Consider the following 20,024-nt stretch of genomic DNA (forward strand, 5'->3'; position numbering starts at 1 on the left):
ATAAGGTATATGCGATAATATTGTGAAGCAATGTTTTTCCTTTCATGTGTGGAATACTCTTATATTGCCGTGATATATAGAAGAATTGATTTCGCTAATATCGTTCTGAAAAAATATTTTAAAATATCTTATTGAGTAGATATTCGGCCAATATCCGTATTGGCCGTTTATAGCCTCTGGCATGTTGGCAGTACGGGAATAAGTGTATGTATTGTTTCTTGCTTTGTCAATAAATCAAGTCAAGTCCTATTTGTTTAAACTAGAGAAGGTTCCTAAAACGGGAATTAATTAATCGTTTGTTTTGACTGAACTCTTCACTGAAAGTAGCAAAAATTAAAATACCTTTGGCTATTCAACTACTAGAAAAAAAATACAAGATTTTTTTTTTCAGTAATTTAATATTGAATTTTGTAGTATAAAATTAATGAGCATAAATTGAATGTTCAATGATCAATGACGAAGCTTTCACAAAGGCCGTTTTCTCATTAAAAAATACTCATTTTCTCATTAAAAAATACTCATTTTCTCATTAAAAAATACTGTTTTTTTCACAGCCAACCAAAGCAATTTTCTCATGGTTAAGAAACAATTTCTCATGGAGAGAAATAACGGAAAGAAGTAAAATAAGGTGAAAACAGGAAAATAGGAAACAAGTGAAAGCAGAGGATAATTAAATGGAGGACGAATTATTCCTGGAAAAAATGTCTTTAAGCACCCGTAAGATGCACATGCGTAATTATCATGTACATTTGTTATTTTTGATTTTGTGGTCTTATACTGTCAAATTACAAACTATCCTCAATCCTACATTTATAAAACATATTAATCTGATTTTTTCCTACTATTCTTCCGTTTGCTATATTACTTTATTTCCTTATTTTTACAGATATAACCCTGAAAACTTGCAAACATTAGAGCACTATGTTAAAGTTCAAGCTGCAGAAAATGCTTATGACCTTGAGGCCAATCTAACAGTTTTGAAGTTGTATCAGTTTACACCGTCGAAATATAGAGAAAGTATTGCGGAATTGATAATGCTCAAGGCTCTTACAAACCTTCCCCATTCAGATTTTGTTCTGTGCAAATGCCTCTTATCTCCTGAAACGGTAATTTTCTTTTTATCATAAGTTCATTTTTATTTCAAATAAATGAGATTCATTTATTTTCTCATATATAATTCTATATGATTACTCTTTAAATATATATATAATATATATATATATATATATATATATATATATATATATATATATATATATATATATATATATATATATATATATATATATATATATATATATATATATATATATATATACATATATATATATATATATATATATATATATATATATATATATATCATATATATATCATATATATATCATATATATATATATATATGTAATTATATAATGAAAAGAGAAATCACCAATGCAACAGCACAAAAACAGAAATAAACATACAACATAAAAAAAAAGAAAAAAAAAGATAGAAGGAGAAAGGATGACTGTTTTCTTATTTTAGTATATAATATAGATCAGTACTTGAATGAGGCCGTAACCCCATTCATCCATCCGATTACACAGGATATTAATAATAATTAATACAATTGTATATATACAATTATATATAATTATAGATCCATTATTATCTCAATAAATTGAAATTATTTCAAATGAGAATCATTTAAATAAGGTAATTTTCATTAAAATCATAAGTTACAGTATTGCAGAGTTGATAATGCTCTAGGCTCTTACAAGTCTTCCTCATTCAGATTTTGTTCTGTGCAAATACATCTTTTCTGCTGAAACGGTAATTTTCTTTATATTATCATATTTCTGATAATACTTCTGATGAAATACATATGAGATATGAGAAATACATATTTCCGAAGTAATAAGTTACAAAAAATTCCGCTGAACTGTTTCGGGAGTCCTTTTGGTACATGTTCGTTACATAAAAAATGAAAAAAACAAAGTTTTTTTTCAAAGATCAAAGAAAGTAATGAGTGACGTTAGAACTTAAGGCGAAAACCTCCAAGTAGTATTGCTACTTTACTACCCCACTTTTTCCATGACGACCCCTGGGCAAAAATCCTGGATACGCCCTTGTTGTCCACTTAAAAAAGCTAAGCCATTTTTTATTTATCATTTCAAGTCTGACGCTTGTAAACCCTGAAACTTTGCGTTTTGTTAATTTCGCATTTTTATATCACCTGAGACGGTAATTTTCTTTTTATTATTGGATCTACTAAATATAGCTATAAATTGGATCTACTAAATATTGCTAAATATCTCATGAAAGGGCGTTTTTTTTTAGCTGCATTGAAAGTAGTGGGGAGCTATAGTCTTGAAAACTGAAGATCAATTTTGGTAAGTAAGAAAGTACATGACAAATTGAAAACATTATGTCATGTAGTTGAATGGGTAATACTTGCAATTAAGATAGGAAGACAATCAGTTTCACTTTCTTAATTGAAGTCAGTACCTGCTATTTACTTATCACCTATAAATGGAAAGGCAGTTCAATATTACAATAATGGGTCTAGACAAATATTAGTCAACAATTCTCCTTAATATGCCCTGAAAGTTTCAATTTAATTACATTAATCTTTCCAGGGATATCGCAGATACACCTTTTTGACAATCTTGGATGCACATAGTGTCTTTTGATTAGTTTATCTTCCCACTCAACATGTCTTGGCAGTTTTAACTGAATACCCTTAGCTTTCTGAGATATTATAGATACGCATTTGGTCAAAATAAATGCCCGTAGTATCGTTTGATGAATTTCAACATCCCAAACAACATACCATGAAAGTTCCAACGTATTACCCTTTTTTTGCTGGGATATTATCCTGACAACCTTTTTACAATCTTGATAATTATAGTGCCTTTTGATTTAGTCTTACATCCCCCTTAACTTTGCCTGAAGGCTTCAACTTAATGCCTTATTCTGTTCCTTAGGTATTGCAACTACCACTTTGATAATCTTGATGTGCTTAAATTCTTTTGATCTGGGCTATTTCAATAGTAGTAGTAGTTGCAGCAACAGTCACAATAAGTTACAGCCATAGTTGCAAATATTCAGTATCACAATAAGTTGCAGCCGTAGTTGCAAGTATTCGCTAACAGTCGCAGTTTCATTTCCAAGTGTACTGCAGACACAGTTAGTTGCTGGAGTCGCAGTCACATATAGTTGAAATCTTAATCCTGCTAGATACAGTCAAAAGTAGTTGGAGTCGCAATTGCAAGTAGTCAGAGTCAAAATTAGACGCAGTTTTAAATATTTGCAGTTTGAAGAAGCCACAATCACAATCGCAAGCAGTAAAAAGTAGTCGCAATAGTAGTTGCAGCAAGTCCCAGTCGTAAGAAGTTGTCGCAAATAGCCACAGTTGCAGTCATATGGAATCGCAGTAGTAGTAGTCATAATTGATTGAAGCAGCCCTGAAAGCTTTAATTTAATTACTTTGGTTATTTCTAAGATATTACAAATTCCCCATTTTGACAACCTGCAAGCATGTAGTTTGTTTTGATTTAGTGTAACATCCGCTCCAATATTCCGGGAAAACTTTCACCTCGATGCTCCTAGTCATTCTAGGGATGTTTTATATACGCCCTTTTAACAACTCTGTTTAGTTAAAAATCTCTCAACATTACTTGAAAGTTTTAACTTAATAACAATCTTCAATGCAAATAGTATCTTGTGGTTTAACTCAACATCTCCAACAACATAATTTGAAAGTTGCAACGCAACACCCTTAGCTGATCCTGAGACAGTAGTTTTACACTCTCCTCAACTTTCCCTAAAAGTTATAACTTATTGTCCTATTCTGTTCCTGAGATATTGTAAATACACCATTTTTGACAACCTGGATGCACTTCAACTCTTTCGAATTAGTTCCATAGTTGGAATAGTAGCAGTATTAGTAGTAGCAGTAGTCCTGAAATGTTTGATCTAGTGCTCTCAGGTGGTTATTAGATACTGGTGACACACCCTCCCAACACCCTTCACACACCTAGTGCTCAGGCCAATGACGTACTTTTGTGTACTTTTTTTGTTTTCTTTGTGATTGTAAAAGTAGTGAAATTAAGCGTTCAGTTTTGAGTTCTACAATAGCCATTTAATTAAGTGAACACGAGCACGTAAATATACGTGCCTAATGGGCATGGTGTATTAAGTATGACACAAAAAAGTGTATGCGTTTTGAAGAACAGCACACTTCATACCCAATGGTTGTGCTTAAAAGAAGTTTTTTTTGAACCTTTTTATATTGTTTTTTTTACAAACATTTGTATACATTTAATTAATTATGATGTAATTTAATTTGTTGATTTTAATGTAAACGTGCATTAGCACGAAGAAACATGAATATCTAATTTACAGATACCATGAATTTACTACCTTCCCTACTGAGAAGGGAGGAGATACCCCTGAGATATATTTGAAGAATAAGGATTTCAGGCATATCTGGACCTCGCACACTCTGTAGGTGAATTGTTCCAAACTTCCCAAGCAGAATGTGATTTTTTTTAATCAGATAAACTTGTTTTTCAGACTGGACTGCAATTACACAGAAAATATTAAATAATATGTTCTTTAATGTATTGATAACCGATTTCCTAAGCCAAATTATTATCTTTGGGGGGGGACTAGGATTGGTATTTTAAACTAGTTGAATTGGCATAATTCACGATGAACTAGATGTTGCTATTGTACGACTGTTGGAGGATTGCGAGAACTAGAAGATTAGTACCAGGGAACCAAGCTTTGCTTCGTCCATGATACTGGTACGCGACAGGCCTGTATATGCTAAGAGACGAAACAGAATGAAAGTATATGAAGCTTCGGTCGGTCCCTGGTACGCATGATGTCATGATATCATGCAAAATTTACATTAAAAATAGTGGTGCATTCTTTACAGGATTTTGGAATTATAAAATTGCCATGGCGTTTAGGATACCGTCGATGCTATCACTGCTAATACTTAATAATATAAGTTTTGTGAAGAGCGTTCAATATTTCTTCCGCACAAAAATATACGTCCGACGCTCACTTTCAGATGGAAGAAGAACTTTCAAGCAGTTTTGTCGTTGGAACACCGGAAAATCCTATGTACAATATTGCATGGCGCCAATGGATTCGAAAGTTGCCCTTGTGATTTATGTAAGGTCATCCCAAACGCTTGCTAAAGTGGAAATCAGTGTCGTTGTACTTGGTCAGTGTATTTGGTCTCGCAATATTTCCTCTAACAGATCCGTTAATTCACGACTGCTTCCTTAATTTAGAAGATGTGTAAGGTGTTCGTTAACAGCATCATTGGGATCTAAAATGTATATTTGGCCATGTTATGATGGTTTGAAATCACTTTGAACGGTTTTTGTTGTGTATGCTGTCATGTTCATTATGTAATAAACTTGTCCAGCTGCTTTGAAGCTAAAATTATTACGACTATTGATGGTTTGGTGGACCAACTGACTATTGATAGACCAAAATTAGAATATTAGAAGGTAAAGTAATGGCAGTAGTCAAGCATGGTTCTGAAACGTGTGCACTTGAAAAGACGGAGGTGGATTTGCCAAATGAATTCCCGGGCGAATTGTCTACAGGGTCGTTTGGGTACCCGTCCAACTGACCGTATTTGAAATAGTAAGCTATACTAAAGATATGTTTCTATCCTGCTTTCTTGGGCTATGATGAGAGAAAGGTTGAGATGGCTAGGACATGTTAGATGTTTCAAGGATGACAGATTGCCAAAGTTCGTTCTTTTTGGCCAACCATCTAGGGCCAAGGAATACCAGGTCGTCCCCAGATGGGATGGGAAGAGGTCGTAAGAGAGGATTTCAAGGAAATTGGAACTTCCTGGGAAGGTGTAAAAAAGAAAGCTTTGAATGGATTAGAAGGGAGGAGGAGCTTGTGAAGCAGTGTTACTCTCAGGCGGCTTGGTGCTGTATTGTTTAGTTAGTAGCAGTAGTAGTAATACAAAAGGCATAGAAAATAATAGGATAGAATGTAAAATAAAATGATGAGAAGTAACAAGATTCCAAGACAGTGAATGCTATATTGTGTAAAAAAGGGAAAAGGTCACAGATGGAGAGACTATTTTAAGATTGCAATAGAAAGTTTCCATTTTCATCTTAATTATTTTTAACGCTCTGTTAATTGTAAATCTTGAGTATATTATAGCTTTCTAAAGCAGATTTAGTTCTGAAAATAATAAATACGAAGTGAAGGAAAATTGTAAATTCTAAAATCACGAAAAAGAAAGGAGATAAAGAACACGCAAAAAGGCTACTGCATCGAAAAGAGAAGCCAAAACATCATGATGATATATACCCCGTAGTCATATTATTAATCTTATTAACTATATAATTCATTTTAATGTGTAAGACCAGCTTTGTCTTAGTATCTGAGAAATGCTTGCAAACTCCTATTTGGTGAAATTCTAAAACCGACGGTGATGAGGACCGCCTGGACACCTTTACTATATTGAAAATATAAATTTTCCATTGATATTCAATATTTAAATATCTAATAATCTAAAAGTGTTGTAAATAATTTAAATATAAATATCTAATATAGAAATAAATATTCGACTCTGGCTGAGCTTACAGAGTCACACCATTAACCCGCTTTCAAAACCAGATAACCAGCGACACCTGGACTCGAAGCCCTGTCCTCAGAATTTCAAATTTAGTGCGCTGATCTGTCGGTTATAAAGATAAATATTCCATTATATTGTAGCTTGGCACAGACAGAATGATGAGGATTCAAGACTTAGCAGAAAACTTAGAGCGTTGTAATTTCGTTGATTTCTGGATGTTGTTAGAAAATTTGAGAAGTCTAGTGAATCCCATTGTGGGTTTTGATGACTCCATCCGTAAATTTATTTGCCATGTGATTGGAATCACTTATCAAACTGTCGATAAACGGCAACTGCAGAGGCTTTTAGGAAACATCAGTGGTGAGTGAAGTGTTTTATCTTGGTTTGTTACATTTATTTGTGGTCTTTTTGTCATAATTTTGAACAAATTACTTGTTCGTAATGAATTAAAAGAAAACAAAAATAAATTATCTGTCAATGGTTTAATCTTTATCAAAAGTTTAGTGTTCGTTTTTCGTGGTCTCGAAAGATGCTGTGTGACAAGACCTAAATGTTGCAGGAGAGCAGAAAAAACAAAAGCACGTTTGTTTTTAACTGTAGTTAAAGTTTAAGTGTCTTAACGCTATTTAACTTCTAATTTGTTTTTAACTGCCATTAGCAACTAGCTGGTCATAGGAAGAAGTTTTGAACAATTTTTTGTGTATGAATGATACGGTGTTGATATTAAAAGCTCCATTTTCTAACCAACTTTTCCACCCTAAAAAAAAAAAAATCCAAATCTTAAAGCTTCTCGTAGTATAAATTTGGAGCTTTAAGTCAGTACAGTATGCAAGTTACAGGAGAATAAAATCGAAAAAAAATATCAACATCCGAAGCAGATATGTGTGGTAGAAATACCTCTGGATATTTTTAAAACCTTCTAAACAGCACAATTTCAAAAACTATAGTATAGCGACAAATATAGGTGTCCTGTGGACACCTTGAATATAGTACGCATCTGAATCCATTATTTTATTAAAATAAATTTTTCATGTTCCGTGTTCCGTAACTGGTAAGTAAATTTTTTTGTATACTTTTAACCGAACATTTTGTGAAATGTTTAGTGTTAACTTATTTAATTTGATGTTACCTTTGTTAAAATTGAGTTTTTTTTTATCTTACTAATTTTTTTCTTAATTTTATTTTATTTAATTGCTTTAAATTTTTAATATTTAACTATATATTTTTAAGGCAATCAGTTTATTTGTAAAATGTATATCAAGAAACTCTAATCTATCTGTTGGCCATCGAATAAACTTAAACAGTATCACCTTATAAAATATGATTGGAATGCTGGTGTCAAATTTGGATCCGACCAAAACATTGAGGGGGGGGGATTATAATGCGGGACACTGTATTATAACTTGACAATATAGGGGAAAACTGTTATTAATACAAAGTTGTCAGCCTGTTAGGCTCTGTCGTCAAAACGGTGGTCTGCGTTAATTAGCGTAGGCTCAGCAATCTCGAGTAATATGTGTGGACAAGAAAGCTGCGCTAGCCCTCTGTAAATGGGTCGCGGCACCACCGTCGGCCGTCTAATTTCCTATGATTTTAGTGAGGTGGTCGTCGGCTAGGGGGCTGCAGGAGAGCCAGTGAGGCAAATTTTAAATTAATTCCCCCAGCTCCGCTGTTGTTTAAGTGTTACGTCTATCATTTGTACAGTTTTGTGCAATCTGGGTTGAGCTATCGATCGGTATCCACGTGCAAGCAGTTCCAACGAACGTTCATGTCAATAAATCCGCTTTGTGAGTTAAAATAGATAAGTCAAGTTTTTTTTTTACCTGATGGGATGACTTAAGACGTCCCGTGAAAGAATTGGGGTAGCATAGTAGCAATACTACTTGACAGTTTTCTTGAAAAAGATTGGCTCCTCATAAATCTCCTTTTGTTCAGGTTTGCCACCCCTAGTGATTTATTACTAGTGACTATCCACCTCTAGTAACTATCACTTTCACTTAATTTGACATAATTTTTTCACTACTTTCCAAAGTTTTTGTCTCAATTATTTACTACATATCAATAACCAGACATAGATAATTGGATTACTGATCTTTCTTCCTATACTAGTAAAAGCATGATGTCTATAAGATCATACCATTTTATCAAAGATTCTCTTGTTACTTGTGGTAAAGAAGTTCATTCGAACACATTTACATTCAGTGTAATTCTGAGCGTCGATGCCAAGAGTGCTATTTTAGACAGTTTAATCGTGAGGTTTAATTTTGTTTGTTTTTTTGCTATTCTGTTTAATTTTCAAACATCTGAAAATATAAGAGAGTTAGACTGAAAAGTTAGAAGACTTCAGACTGTTTTAGACAAGCAGATTAAATTTCTAATTGTTGACAAGGAGACTGAGCTTCAGACACAGTGTTTAACGTGTACCAACTCTAATCCAATCACTTACCATGTTTCACTTGAACTAACTTTACAAACCCACATCAACCTTGGGAGTTCCGAAATCTCAAAACGAGAATAGTCTGGCATGTCTTAGTACAAATCTACCCTCTACTAAACAGCCACCAACATTTGCTATTATTGCTGACAGGAAGGCGAATGTTCAGGGTTGTTTGTATTATTTCTTTCCTTACTGGATGTCTTGATTCTTTCGCTGTGGAGTTGCCAGTCATTAGTGGGCATACAGGATTAGACATTACACACGCTATGAAGCATAAACTTTGAAGCATCACTCTGACGGTAGAAGATATCAAGGGGTAGCTTGTAGGCTGTGCAATGGATGGGCAATATTTCATGCTTCATGTGCCCACTCATCTTTTGATGCTTATTAGTCTCCTTGATTCTCCCTGGTATAAATTTAACTGGGAACCAGCGTATTGCGTTGAATTGGCTGAAGGAGATGCCGAAACTCGGCACAGTGGGTTTCAGGTCTTTGTGACGTCAAATCCAACAGTAACAAAAAGATAGGTTATGGGGAAAGTTTTGAAGCTATGATAACCCTTGCCGAGACACAGGGTGTCAGTTTGAAGAAGCCATTGTTCTTTTCCTCCACTAGGTTTGCGACATATTCTGAAAAAGTTTTCAACACTTTCAGGGACAACTACCCCCTGGTGTTTTTCTTTACTCACAGATAGTCAAGACGACTTTTTGAATAAGATATCGCATGCTGATTTCGTACAGTTTAGAATGGATGATTGATATTACAGAAACTGTTTCTAGCCTTTCCCTTTCACTCCAAAAAGTGGAGCTCTTACCATGGTCAATTACAAACATACTGAATAAATACATTGATGGCATCACCAAAAATGAAGTTACAACTGTCAGCAGACGATCCAGTTGATTCTCAGCTACTTCCTTGCTTCTCGAAAGCGTTGTCTTTGTCGACAGATTTTTTATACCATGAAGTTCCCGTAGTTTTACACCAGAAACCCCTGATGCCACGAAGGACGTGTTTGGTGATTGATAACAGTGTAGTTTCTGAGTTGAGAGATTCTGCAGGAATGGCTAAAGATGCGGTTGCTACAACTTCCTGGAAACTTTGCACCTTCCTAGACAAACTATTGAGTAATCTCAACTTACGCTTTTTGTTACCACAAATAGGTACAACCCAGTTGACGAATGGACTGCCTTTATGCAGAATATATTTGATACCAGCTCAGTTGAATAGATCGGAAAATCTGATCAACTTGGGCACTTGGTTGATCCTGCAAATTCAGAGGAATTTCAAAATTTGCCACAAAGTGCAGTTCTCGCCCAGTACAAAACATGGTTAGATCGTGTTGCTTGCGTAAATGCAGATCCTAAGTATTCCTCTCTTAGTGTACTACACAAGCTTTATTTGTTTTTTCAATTCAATTCAAATTCATTTTATTTAAAAAACATGCGACGGACAGAGCCGATTATTAGTTTTTATTGTCATGCACACACAAAAATCCGTCGACAAGTCAAAATTAACATTCACAAAATTATAATATATGCAATTAAAAATAATAATTGTCACATACACACGAAAATAAGTCGACAAGTATACACAAAATTATAATATATACAATTAACAACAATAATCCGGATTAAAAAGTCGACCCAGCATTAAACAACTTAACAAACGAGGGCACAAAACTAAGCTCATAACGAGCATGTGACACAGTCACAGGTTGAAGTTTCGGTACAGGCTCTGCAACGGCCCTGAGTGGCCTTACCCGTGCCGGTTGATGTTGGGGCGGGAGGATATTTCGGTGTATAGGGCTGGATAAGATTTTATTGCCAAAGGATAGGGCTAGTTTTAAACGACGAGATTGAAGGGTTTGAAGTGGAAACTGATTAAGGAGGGATATGTACGGTACTTTTGGGGCTTTTGAGATTACTAGGAAGGTACGGTATTGCACCCTCTTAACCCGGTCCGACTGTTCCTTAGTCAGCCCGAAATGCCATACAGGGCAACAGTATTCAAGTGTGGAACGTGTAAAAGAGAAATAGATGCTCAGGAGATGTGGCGCAGGGATTCCATGGCGAGCCAACAACTTCAAAGACCTGATGGCCAAATTAGCTTTTTAACATGCCATCAACATGTTTATTCCACTTCAGATCCGTTGTGATATGAATGTCAATTTTTTTTTATGTCAAAATTTTTGGTCAATTTTTTGACCAGGCAGCACTGTATGATGGTATTCCCAAGTTTCAGCTCTACTTGTGCAGTATGGGCAGGATTGTGGACACACGTGCTCATGACCGTGGTTTTAGTTCTGCCATTCTGTTCAGGGTTAGGTATCCAGTGTAAGGCCCCCTTATTGATGAAATATGTAAGCCGTTCATTGAAGCGGACTTGGACGTTCACGGGAGAAGTAATAACACGCATTTAGAAAAGTAACATACTATCCCGCTTTGTAAGTGGGCTTTCACGCTGCTACTTTTTAAAACGTGTTCAAACGTAAAGCTTATTGAGTTTAAATGCATCAATGTGAAAATTTACTTTGAAGTCGTTGTTATCCTTCGTCCTTGTTGACACGTCTTTACTCACTCCACTTCTCTTGAACTCAAAGAGAATTTGTTCAAATCTCGAACAAATAGCTAAATTTTCTCAAAACTGCTCTTTCGTTAGTTGAAGGAATCTTAAAAGGGTCGGCACCTATCAAGGTATCAACGTTTTGCATACCTGCTTATTATTATTATATAATATACAGTTAAAGTATGTAATGGGAAAGTAGGAACGTGGAAGATTAGTAGCCTAAAACAGCCACAGTGCAATGTATCAGCAATTCTCTGTTTATTTTGGGGATTAGATTAGGGCAAAACTAATATTACGGCTTCATGATGCATGTGGCTCCCAAGCTGCAAATCAATATTGTTCTCCCAGAAAATTAAATGGCACTTTTTATAGTTATAGTATAGTGAACAGTGAGTATCAAGCATGCAGTTAGGTATGCATTATTTTTATAATATTAATAGCATTGGAGTGAACAATTCCATCCAAGAAGTAAAAGCAGTAAACTGTATGTAGTATGTTTCAGACTTTTGATTCTATACTCTTGTAGCGTTATTAGAGTAGATACGATATAGTACTTTTCATAAAATGGCACACATAAAATTTTGGAGTATGATATTAGTGCTAGTATGTGGCCATTGATATTGCTCGTATATGCCTATTGAAAACTTTTGGTGTTTCTAACTGCAAGCTATATTAATTTATATTTGTTACTGTTCAGCAAATTTTTCGTATAAAAATACTTTTTGCTCAAAGCAATGTTTCAAAACACAAGTTGTTCTGCTCAAGTGTCGACAGCTTTTGAAATTCTGCTACTGGCAGCTTTAGAACATTTTGCATACCTGCTTGAGACGTTCAAAGAATTGACGAACATGAAGTTTTCGAAGCATATGTAGAGTCCGTCATTTCATTAATGGTTGCTAAACAAAAAAAAAAGAAAGAAAAAAAAATCAGCTTACGATTTACTTCAATACAACCAGTTACAAAAGAGCAAGCAAAAGGTGATAGAAAATCTCCAAATATTTGAAATTTGATGAAAGAAACAATATTATTAAAGATAAAAGAAGCTGTTAATTTTTGTTTATTGCTGGGCACAACGATTGATATTTTGGGGAACGGTCAGTGTGTATTTGGGGTCCGGTATTTTCATGGGCATGAAGTAGCTGAAATATCTTTAAAATGTGTCACATCAACATCAGCTGAAGTGCTGCTAGTTTCATCTAGAGATACTCTGGAAGAGGTGGGAATCGTCATTGAAAATTGAGTAGCAAATGTTCTTGATGGGCATCAAATATGAGTGAATCTTAAAATAGTCTGACTGCCAAATTGACGAGTATCGTATCAAATTCGTAAGCTTTGAAACAATTGCTCCCGCTATGACTTTTATTCAGATCTTCAAGATTACTATACAGTTTGTGTGACTACCTCAAAGCTAAAAATTTAGACTACACTCAAGTATGGAAGTTTGTTGAGTCATCTATTGATGACTGAAGCATATGACTAAATATATCATATATTTTTAGAAAAAAAACTGAAGCATCATACGAAAAACGCGCAAGTAAGAATATGCCCAGTGATACAGATTTTAGGGAGAAACGAATAAAAAAAGTAAAAAGATGGCAGGCAAAAAATGTAAAAAAAAACGTGATATCTGTTATGTTGGTTTGGCCCAGTGTAAGCAGGAAATTTAGTTCAAAATTATATCACTAACGCTTTTGGGGGTTTTGTATCTTACCAGTACATGGGGAGGGCGGGAAGGAGATTGAACGAAATGAAGTCGAAGAGTTTGATTGTAAAACGAAACTGGCTTTTCATGGTGCAATAACGAAAAAACGCAATAACTGAGATATAAGATAAGATAATATTTATTTGCAATAGACTATCACAAGCTCTATAGAGCCGAATTCGCTTTATATGTCAGTAAAAGCTAAGAAAAAAAAAATTCAAAACAGTACATTAAGTCAAACACTTAAAATTAAAAGGAATCAAAAAAGTAAAATCATCAAAGATAAATGCATTAAATGTGCATTGAAATGATTCTAGACAATAAAGTATACAGTCTGTCTGCGATTTGGATTGTTAGAAAGCCTAGTAATTATCAGGGAAAGGAAAAGAGGGTTTTGATGTGAGGGAAGTTAATAGGAGAATGACTTATTCCTGGAAATGATGAGCGCGTATAAAAGACGCTTTTGGGTCTTTGTCCATGGTTCAAATAGTCACATAGAAAGGAGTATTGATGATATGACGATGATTTGGAAATTTAGGTGATTTTATAAGAGAATAATTAAATGGTTTCCTGCACAGACAGTCTCAAGCCTATTACCTCCGAATCATTATATATTCCTGCCTACAAATATTATTCTACTACGAAGAGGTAATCGATTGTAGATAAATCAGCTAGGAGGAGGTTTTTCAGCCCGAAAACGCCCACCAAAACAGACTAAGCCCAGAGGAATTATCCATTAATGAGATCACGTGTGAATGCTGTGTCGTTTACTATGCTATAATTTCATCGAGAGGCGCCACTCCCCAAGTGGTCTGGGTCTTATGCTCTGCTACAATTGTCCTCCAATAAAGGATCCTTTCAGGAGATAGGAGGATCCCCGAGGCAGTGTTCGGAATGACCATGCAATTTAACCCATTACTAGGAGAAGGTTTGAAACTCACAGGATGTGTTTACACACCGGTGGGCCCTATTGAGTGTACATTTAAGGGGCCTTCTTTCTCCTCAACCTGTATTTACGGCCCTGGGTGAGGATGGCCCTGTTTTTATCCCCATGAACAAGGTCCACCTCTTGGTCCGTGCATCTTATGGAGGTGCCCCACATATCTATAGTGTGTTCCCCTATCTTTACCTGGGGACACGCTGAGTGGCCTAGTAAAGACGGTGGATGCAGGGAAAATGTTAAAAATAGAATAGTCAAGGCTCAGGGTGTTTTTAACAGTTAAGAAAGGTTTGGAAGGATAGGAAGATAACTCTGCAAACTAAGATTTGAATTTTAGAAGCTTCGGTGATGATAGTGGTCAAATATGGCTCTGAAGCATGGGCGCTCCGACAAGTGGATGAAAATTTGCTAGATATTTTTCAGAGAAATTGCCTACGGAATGTTCTGGGTACCCGGCTGACTGACCGTATTTAAAAAAATAGGCCGCACAAAAAGTGGTTCCATCCCACTTTCAAGGGATATAATGACAGAAAGGTAGAGGTGACTAGGGCACGTTATGCGGATGGAGGATGACAGATTGCCGAAGATTGTCCTTTTCGGCCAACTGTCTAGGACTAAACAGAAAGCAGGTCATCCGTGGTTGGGTTGGTAGGATGTCATAAAGAAAGATTTAAAGGAAATGGGTACTTCCTTGGAGGGTGTAAAGATGGAAGCTTTGAATAGATTGGGATTGATGGAGGAGTGGGCGTAGCTGTGTTGGCCTCAGTGGCTTGGTGCAACGATGAGTTGTTAGTAGTAGTAGTAGTAATTTGATGGTTATGTGTATTTCCACAGCTCAAATCGTTTCCACAATCAATGGATTATTCCACAGCCATATCTTCAAAAATTTACTTTTTTATTAAATTTAGTTTTGGTCAAGGACTTATTAGTCAGGCTAATTAAAAGTAATTTAGTTAATTAGAAGGCAGCGTTTTATTTATAAATTCATTCGTAGCGATGAAAATGCTGGACAAATAAAGAAGTGCTCATAATCAAATGCGCTGCAACCTCCTGCTAGAATAAGGTAATAGCGGCCCCAACCGAGGATGTGTTAACGTATTTTGAAAGTGTTTACCATAATAACAAACAATGGTTTAGTTATTTGGCTTTTGAAATTCGATGCGCCCTATGCCATTTCTGTCCCGCTCTTTTCAGGGTGGTTTGCGCGCTAGACTTGAAACCCTGAAGACAGGGGCTCGATTCCTGTTGTCGCTGGTTATTTGGTTTGAAATATAGGTCAATGGCGTGACTTTGTAACCTCAGACAGGGTCGACCTAGCTCTAAATGGGTACCTGGAGAAATCTGGGGGAAAACCCGAGAAGCATCGGATGATTTGCCCCCAACCACGCACTGCACTCCCGGCCAAAGGCAGAAAATCAGGAGTCTCTTTCAGAGTAACAAGCATGGGTCCAGCAGTATCTCTGATCATCTGTGGTCTAGCAGCGAGGATTGTAATAATAGCTATACTTAAAATGGCATTTGATAAGTAAGGTGTTCAAAATTGAGCATATTTATTTTGGTTAAATTGGAGTTGAATCTTCAAATTCTAATATTCTGAATAAATAGGTAGAAAAAAAGAGGCCTTGAAAAAAAAAAAATCAAAAAGACTAGTGTCTTTGATATCTTGAATGAAGTGTTCTTGAGAAGTGATCGTTGCCTGATTTATAGGACTTCTTTAGTTTTCTCTCAATAAGTTGAAATTTCATTCCTGAACTTTGGATCTTGGGAAAACCATGTATGCATAATACATTACTCCCAAAGCATTGTTAAGTATATTTATTATTATTATTTAATCTCTTTTCAATCGTTGGGGTATTTCTTGGAAAATTATTATTAGTGGTAGCCCTGTTCTAACTTTGCGGAATGTGGAGTTTATGGGAAAATCTTTAAAGGAAATTCAAAGTACTTCGTAGGAAGCAAAGAGTAAAGCTCTGAATACAATCGGGTGGGCGAAAAATATGGGTATATTTATTGGCATCAGGCAAGTTAGTACCTCCACGATTTATTAGTAGCAATATATCAATCACGCTTGACTTACATAAAGAAATTTGGATTATTATATTTTCCACTTTTTATTTTTTGACATGTTTATATTTTTTCAGAAGGAGACTTGAAGTCATGGATGCAAAAATATGGCTGGAAACTACAAGATGACAACACAACTGTTTTTATTTCTGTACAGGATACTATTAAGTCGAAAAATATTACCGAAAAAATTGAATTTGAAAATGTAGCACCATTGATGGCTAAGAGCTTCTAATAAACTTGTTCCATGATCTGATCACATTTTTAGTAAGTCTTTCTTCGAGTGGCGTCAATTCACAGAAGTTTAGGGGGAGGGGCAAAATGTATTTTTCAAGTTTTGGGGTGCGTCTGCAAATTTGTTGTTTTTTAGTTAGATTTCAATGAAAATACCCTAAAAATGATATTTTTCAATCTAGGCAATGGGCAAAAATTCCACGGGGGGAGGGTTTGCTTCTTAAATTGCTTCTAATTATGTAAAAAAAAAGAGGAATTACAGCAGAAAAAAACAATTTGATATTCACAAACCTACCCTCATCCAGAAAATTCAAGTTTTTCTTGAAATTTGAATTTTTTGATTTTTTAAGTTATGATAGAAATAGAAACCTTGTTCTGTTAAAGAAAGAAATTACAATCAAAAAACGAAATTTGCGCGAAAAGTAAAGAGCCGTACTAAACTTGAACGATAAAACTTGCATAAGCAAAGTTTATAGTGAAAAATAAAGTCAAACATAAAACGGACGTTTATTACCACAAATCAGAAGAGAGTTGCCGCCTCATCAAAATCACCTGAAGCCTATAATATTATTTGAGGATATATTACCACAGTTTGTTAAAGCATTCTCTAAATCCAGGCTAAGATCACCATTGGGAATACAAAATGATGCATGAAGGGAGGGAAAACATCCCAATGTCCGGAAATATAGAGAATTGGTAATGTTACAAAAGCGTGGAAAAGACATTGCGAGGAATTACAACTATAGGTTTGTTACCCTCCTCCCTATGGCTGGAAAAGTAATGGAAAGAAGTTTTGTCGCCATAAGAAAGAAGGCCCTACATTCAAACTCCAAAATTTTTCAGGATTCAAGAAAAACCGTTTACCAATGGCATCAAGATTTATTCACTTTCAGTGTAGCTTTACATTTAGGAATGCTAGATTTAACTGTATCAATTTATTTCTGCCTTTAAAAAGTGTAAAACATTAATATTAAGAAAATGGATTTAGGGCCCTTTACCTTAGTATTGCTCGGCATTACATATACATATCTAAATGCTCTAATTTTCATCAAAAGGAGTTAAGGCTCTTAGTGTTCAAATTAATCAGGTTACGAGACCGTTATCAATTTTGAAACACCAAACAATATTTATTTGAAAATTTTGAGAATACAAAAAAAACAGATCAGTTTAATAATTGAATAATGAAGAAAATATTAACAGTAAAAGAGAATTTTTTTCTGTGACAACATTTATGATGTTGTAAAAATATTATTTTACTCCAAGTAGTCGACGAAGTCCAGATCATTTGACTCAAGAAAGTTCATTTAGTACCCCCGACGCAGCAAAATGCTTAAAGAAGTTCCCAGCACTTTTTAATAAGTGCTGGGAACTTTTTAATAGTCAAAAGAGGAGTAAAAGGTAACTAGAACATTCAATTTCTAATCAAATGAGCCACCTTGAAGTTTATGCGACCACCAGTTACAAAAATAAACTTATATGTCTCCGGTGCTTAACTTAAAACATCTGCCCCCGGGCCCTGGGTGGTTGTGTTAACCCGGGGTTTTTGTTATCTGATGCTTGAACTACTTTAAAAAAAATGGCTGCCTCAAAATTAGTACTTGATGGGTTTGGGGAAAAAAGTGCTAGGGGGGTTAGCTGCCCCCAAATTTTTACTCTTAAAAAGTGAACTAGAACTTTCAATTTCCAATCAAATGAGCCCTCTTTGAAGTTTATACGACCATGATTTCCTAAAACGCCTGTCCCCGGGCCTGGGGAGGGGGTTGTGTCGACATTGGAGTTTATGTTATCTGACTATGAACTATTTTTAATAAAACGGCTATCTGAAAATGTTTATTGGATGCATTTGATGAAAAAGGGGCGTTGGGGGCTAGTTGCCCTCCGATCTCTTTTGACTCTTAAAAACTAAGCTAAAACTTCCATTTTCCAATAAAAAGAGCCCTCTCTGAAGTTTATATGAGCATCCCTTTAAAAAGAACCATATACGCCTCCAGGACGTAACTTACAACACCTGCCCCTAGGCCCTGGAGGGTTGTGTCGACACTGGAGTTTTGCTATTTAATTTTTGAATTATTTAAAAAAAATAGCTATCTCAAAATTTGTATCGGATGGGTTTGGGGAAAAAAGTGTGTGAGGGGGCTATTTGTCCTCCGATCTCTTTTGACTCTTAAAAAGTGAATTATAACTTTCAATTTCCAATCAAATGATTCCTCTATGAAGTTTATACGAGCATCCCTTCCATAAGAACCATATATGCTTCCAGGGCATAACTTAGAACGCCTTCCCCGGGGCCCGGGGGGTTGTATTGTCACCGAAGTTTTCTTTATCTGACCTTTGAACTATTTTAACAAAATTGCTATCTAAAAATTATTTCGGATTTGTTTGGGGGGAAATGCATGAGGGGGGGGGTAGTTGCCCTCGGATCTCTTTTGACTCTTAAAAACTGAACTAGAGCTTTCAATTTCGAATCAATTGAGCCCCCTCTGAAGTTTATATGAGCATCCCTTACATAAGAACCATATGTACTCCCAGGGCATAACTTACAGCGCATACACCCGAGCCCTGGGGGGCTGTGTCAATCAATCAATCAATCAATTTATTAATACTAAAGAAAACTATTACAAAAGTAAATCAATTAATAGGCCCAAGAAGCTATGCTTGTAATGGGCCACAGAGAACAAAAAAAAATCGACACCTGAGTTTTTGTTATCTTACCTCTGAATTGTTTTGAACAAAATAGTTATCTCAAAATTTTTACTGAATGCATTTGGAGAAAAGGGGGCTTGGGAGGGGGGTTAGTTGCCCTCCAATCTCTTTTGACTCTCAAAAACTGAACTAAAACTATTAATTTCCGATCAAATGAACCCTCTCTGAAGCTTATACGAGCATCTCTTCCATAAAAGCTATATATGCCCCCAGGGCATAACTTGCAACGCCTATCCCCGGGCACGGGGGGCTGTGTAGACCCAAGAGTTTTTGTTTTATTGTCTTTGAACTATTTTAAAAAAAAATATCTATCTTAAAGTTCTTATCGGATGGGTTTGAGGGAAAATGGGCATTGGGGGATAGGGCCTAGTTGCCCTCCGATCTCTTTTGACTCTTAAAAAGTGAATTATAACTTTCAATTTTCAATCAAATGAACTCTCTCTCAAGTTTATACGAGCACCTCCTTCGATAAGAACCGTATATGACCCCAGGGCATAACTAACAACGCCTGCCCCTGGGCTCTGGGAGTTTTGTCGACATCGGAGTTTTTGTTATATGATTTTTGAACTATTTTTAACAATGGCTGTCTCAAAATTTTGATTGGATTTGTTTGGGGAAAAAAGGCTTGGGGGGCTAGTTGCCCCCAGATCTCGTTTGACTATTAAAAAGTGAATTAGAAATTTCAATCTCTAATCAAATAAGCCCTCTCTGAAGTTTATATGATCATCCCTTACATATAAACCATATATGCTCCCAGGGCATAACTTACAAT

General features: G+C 35.5%; 1 protein-coding gene across 1 annotated transcript in view; it reads left to right on the plus strand.

Moving 5' to 3' along the window:
- Nucleotides 1–16,571, plus strand: part of LOC136030029 (eukaryotic translation initiation factor 3 subunit K-like) — a 26,264-nt gene extending 9,693 nt beyond the window's left edge. The window contains exons 3-5 of the mRNA XM_065708644.1: nt 887–1,106; nt 6,748–6,967; nt 16,393–16,571. Of these exons, the coding sequence (XP_065564716.1) occupies nt 887–1,106; nt 6,748–6,967; nt 16,393–16,550 (598 nt within the window). The 3' untranslated portion in view covers nt 16,551–16,571. The remainder of the gene's footprint in view (nt 1–886; nt 1,107–6,747; nt 6,968–16,392) is intronic.
- The last annotated feature ends 3,453 nt before the right edge of the window (nt 16,572–20,024 follow it).

The sequence above is a fragment of the Artemia franciscana genome, chromosome 8, assembly GCF_032884065.1.
Source record: "Artemia franciscana chromosome 8, ASM3288406v1, whole genome shotgun sequence".
Classification (NCBI taxonomy): Eukaryota; Metazoa; Arthropoda; class Branchiopoda; order Anostraca; family Artemiidae; genus Artemia; species Artemia franciscana.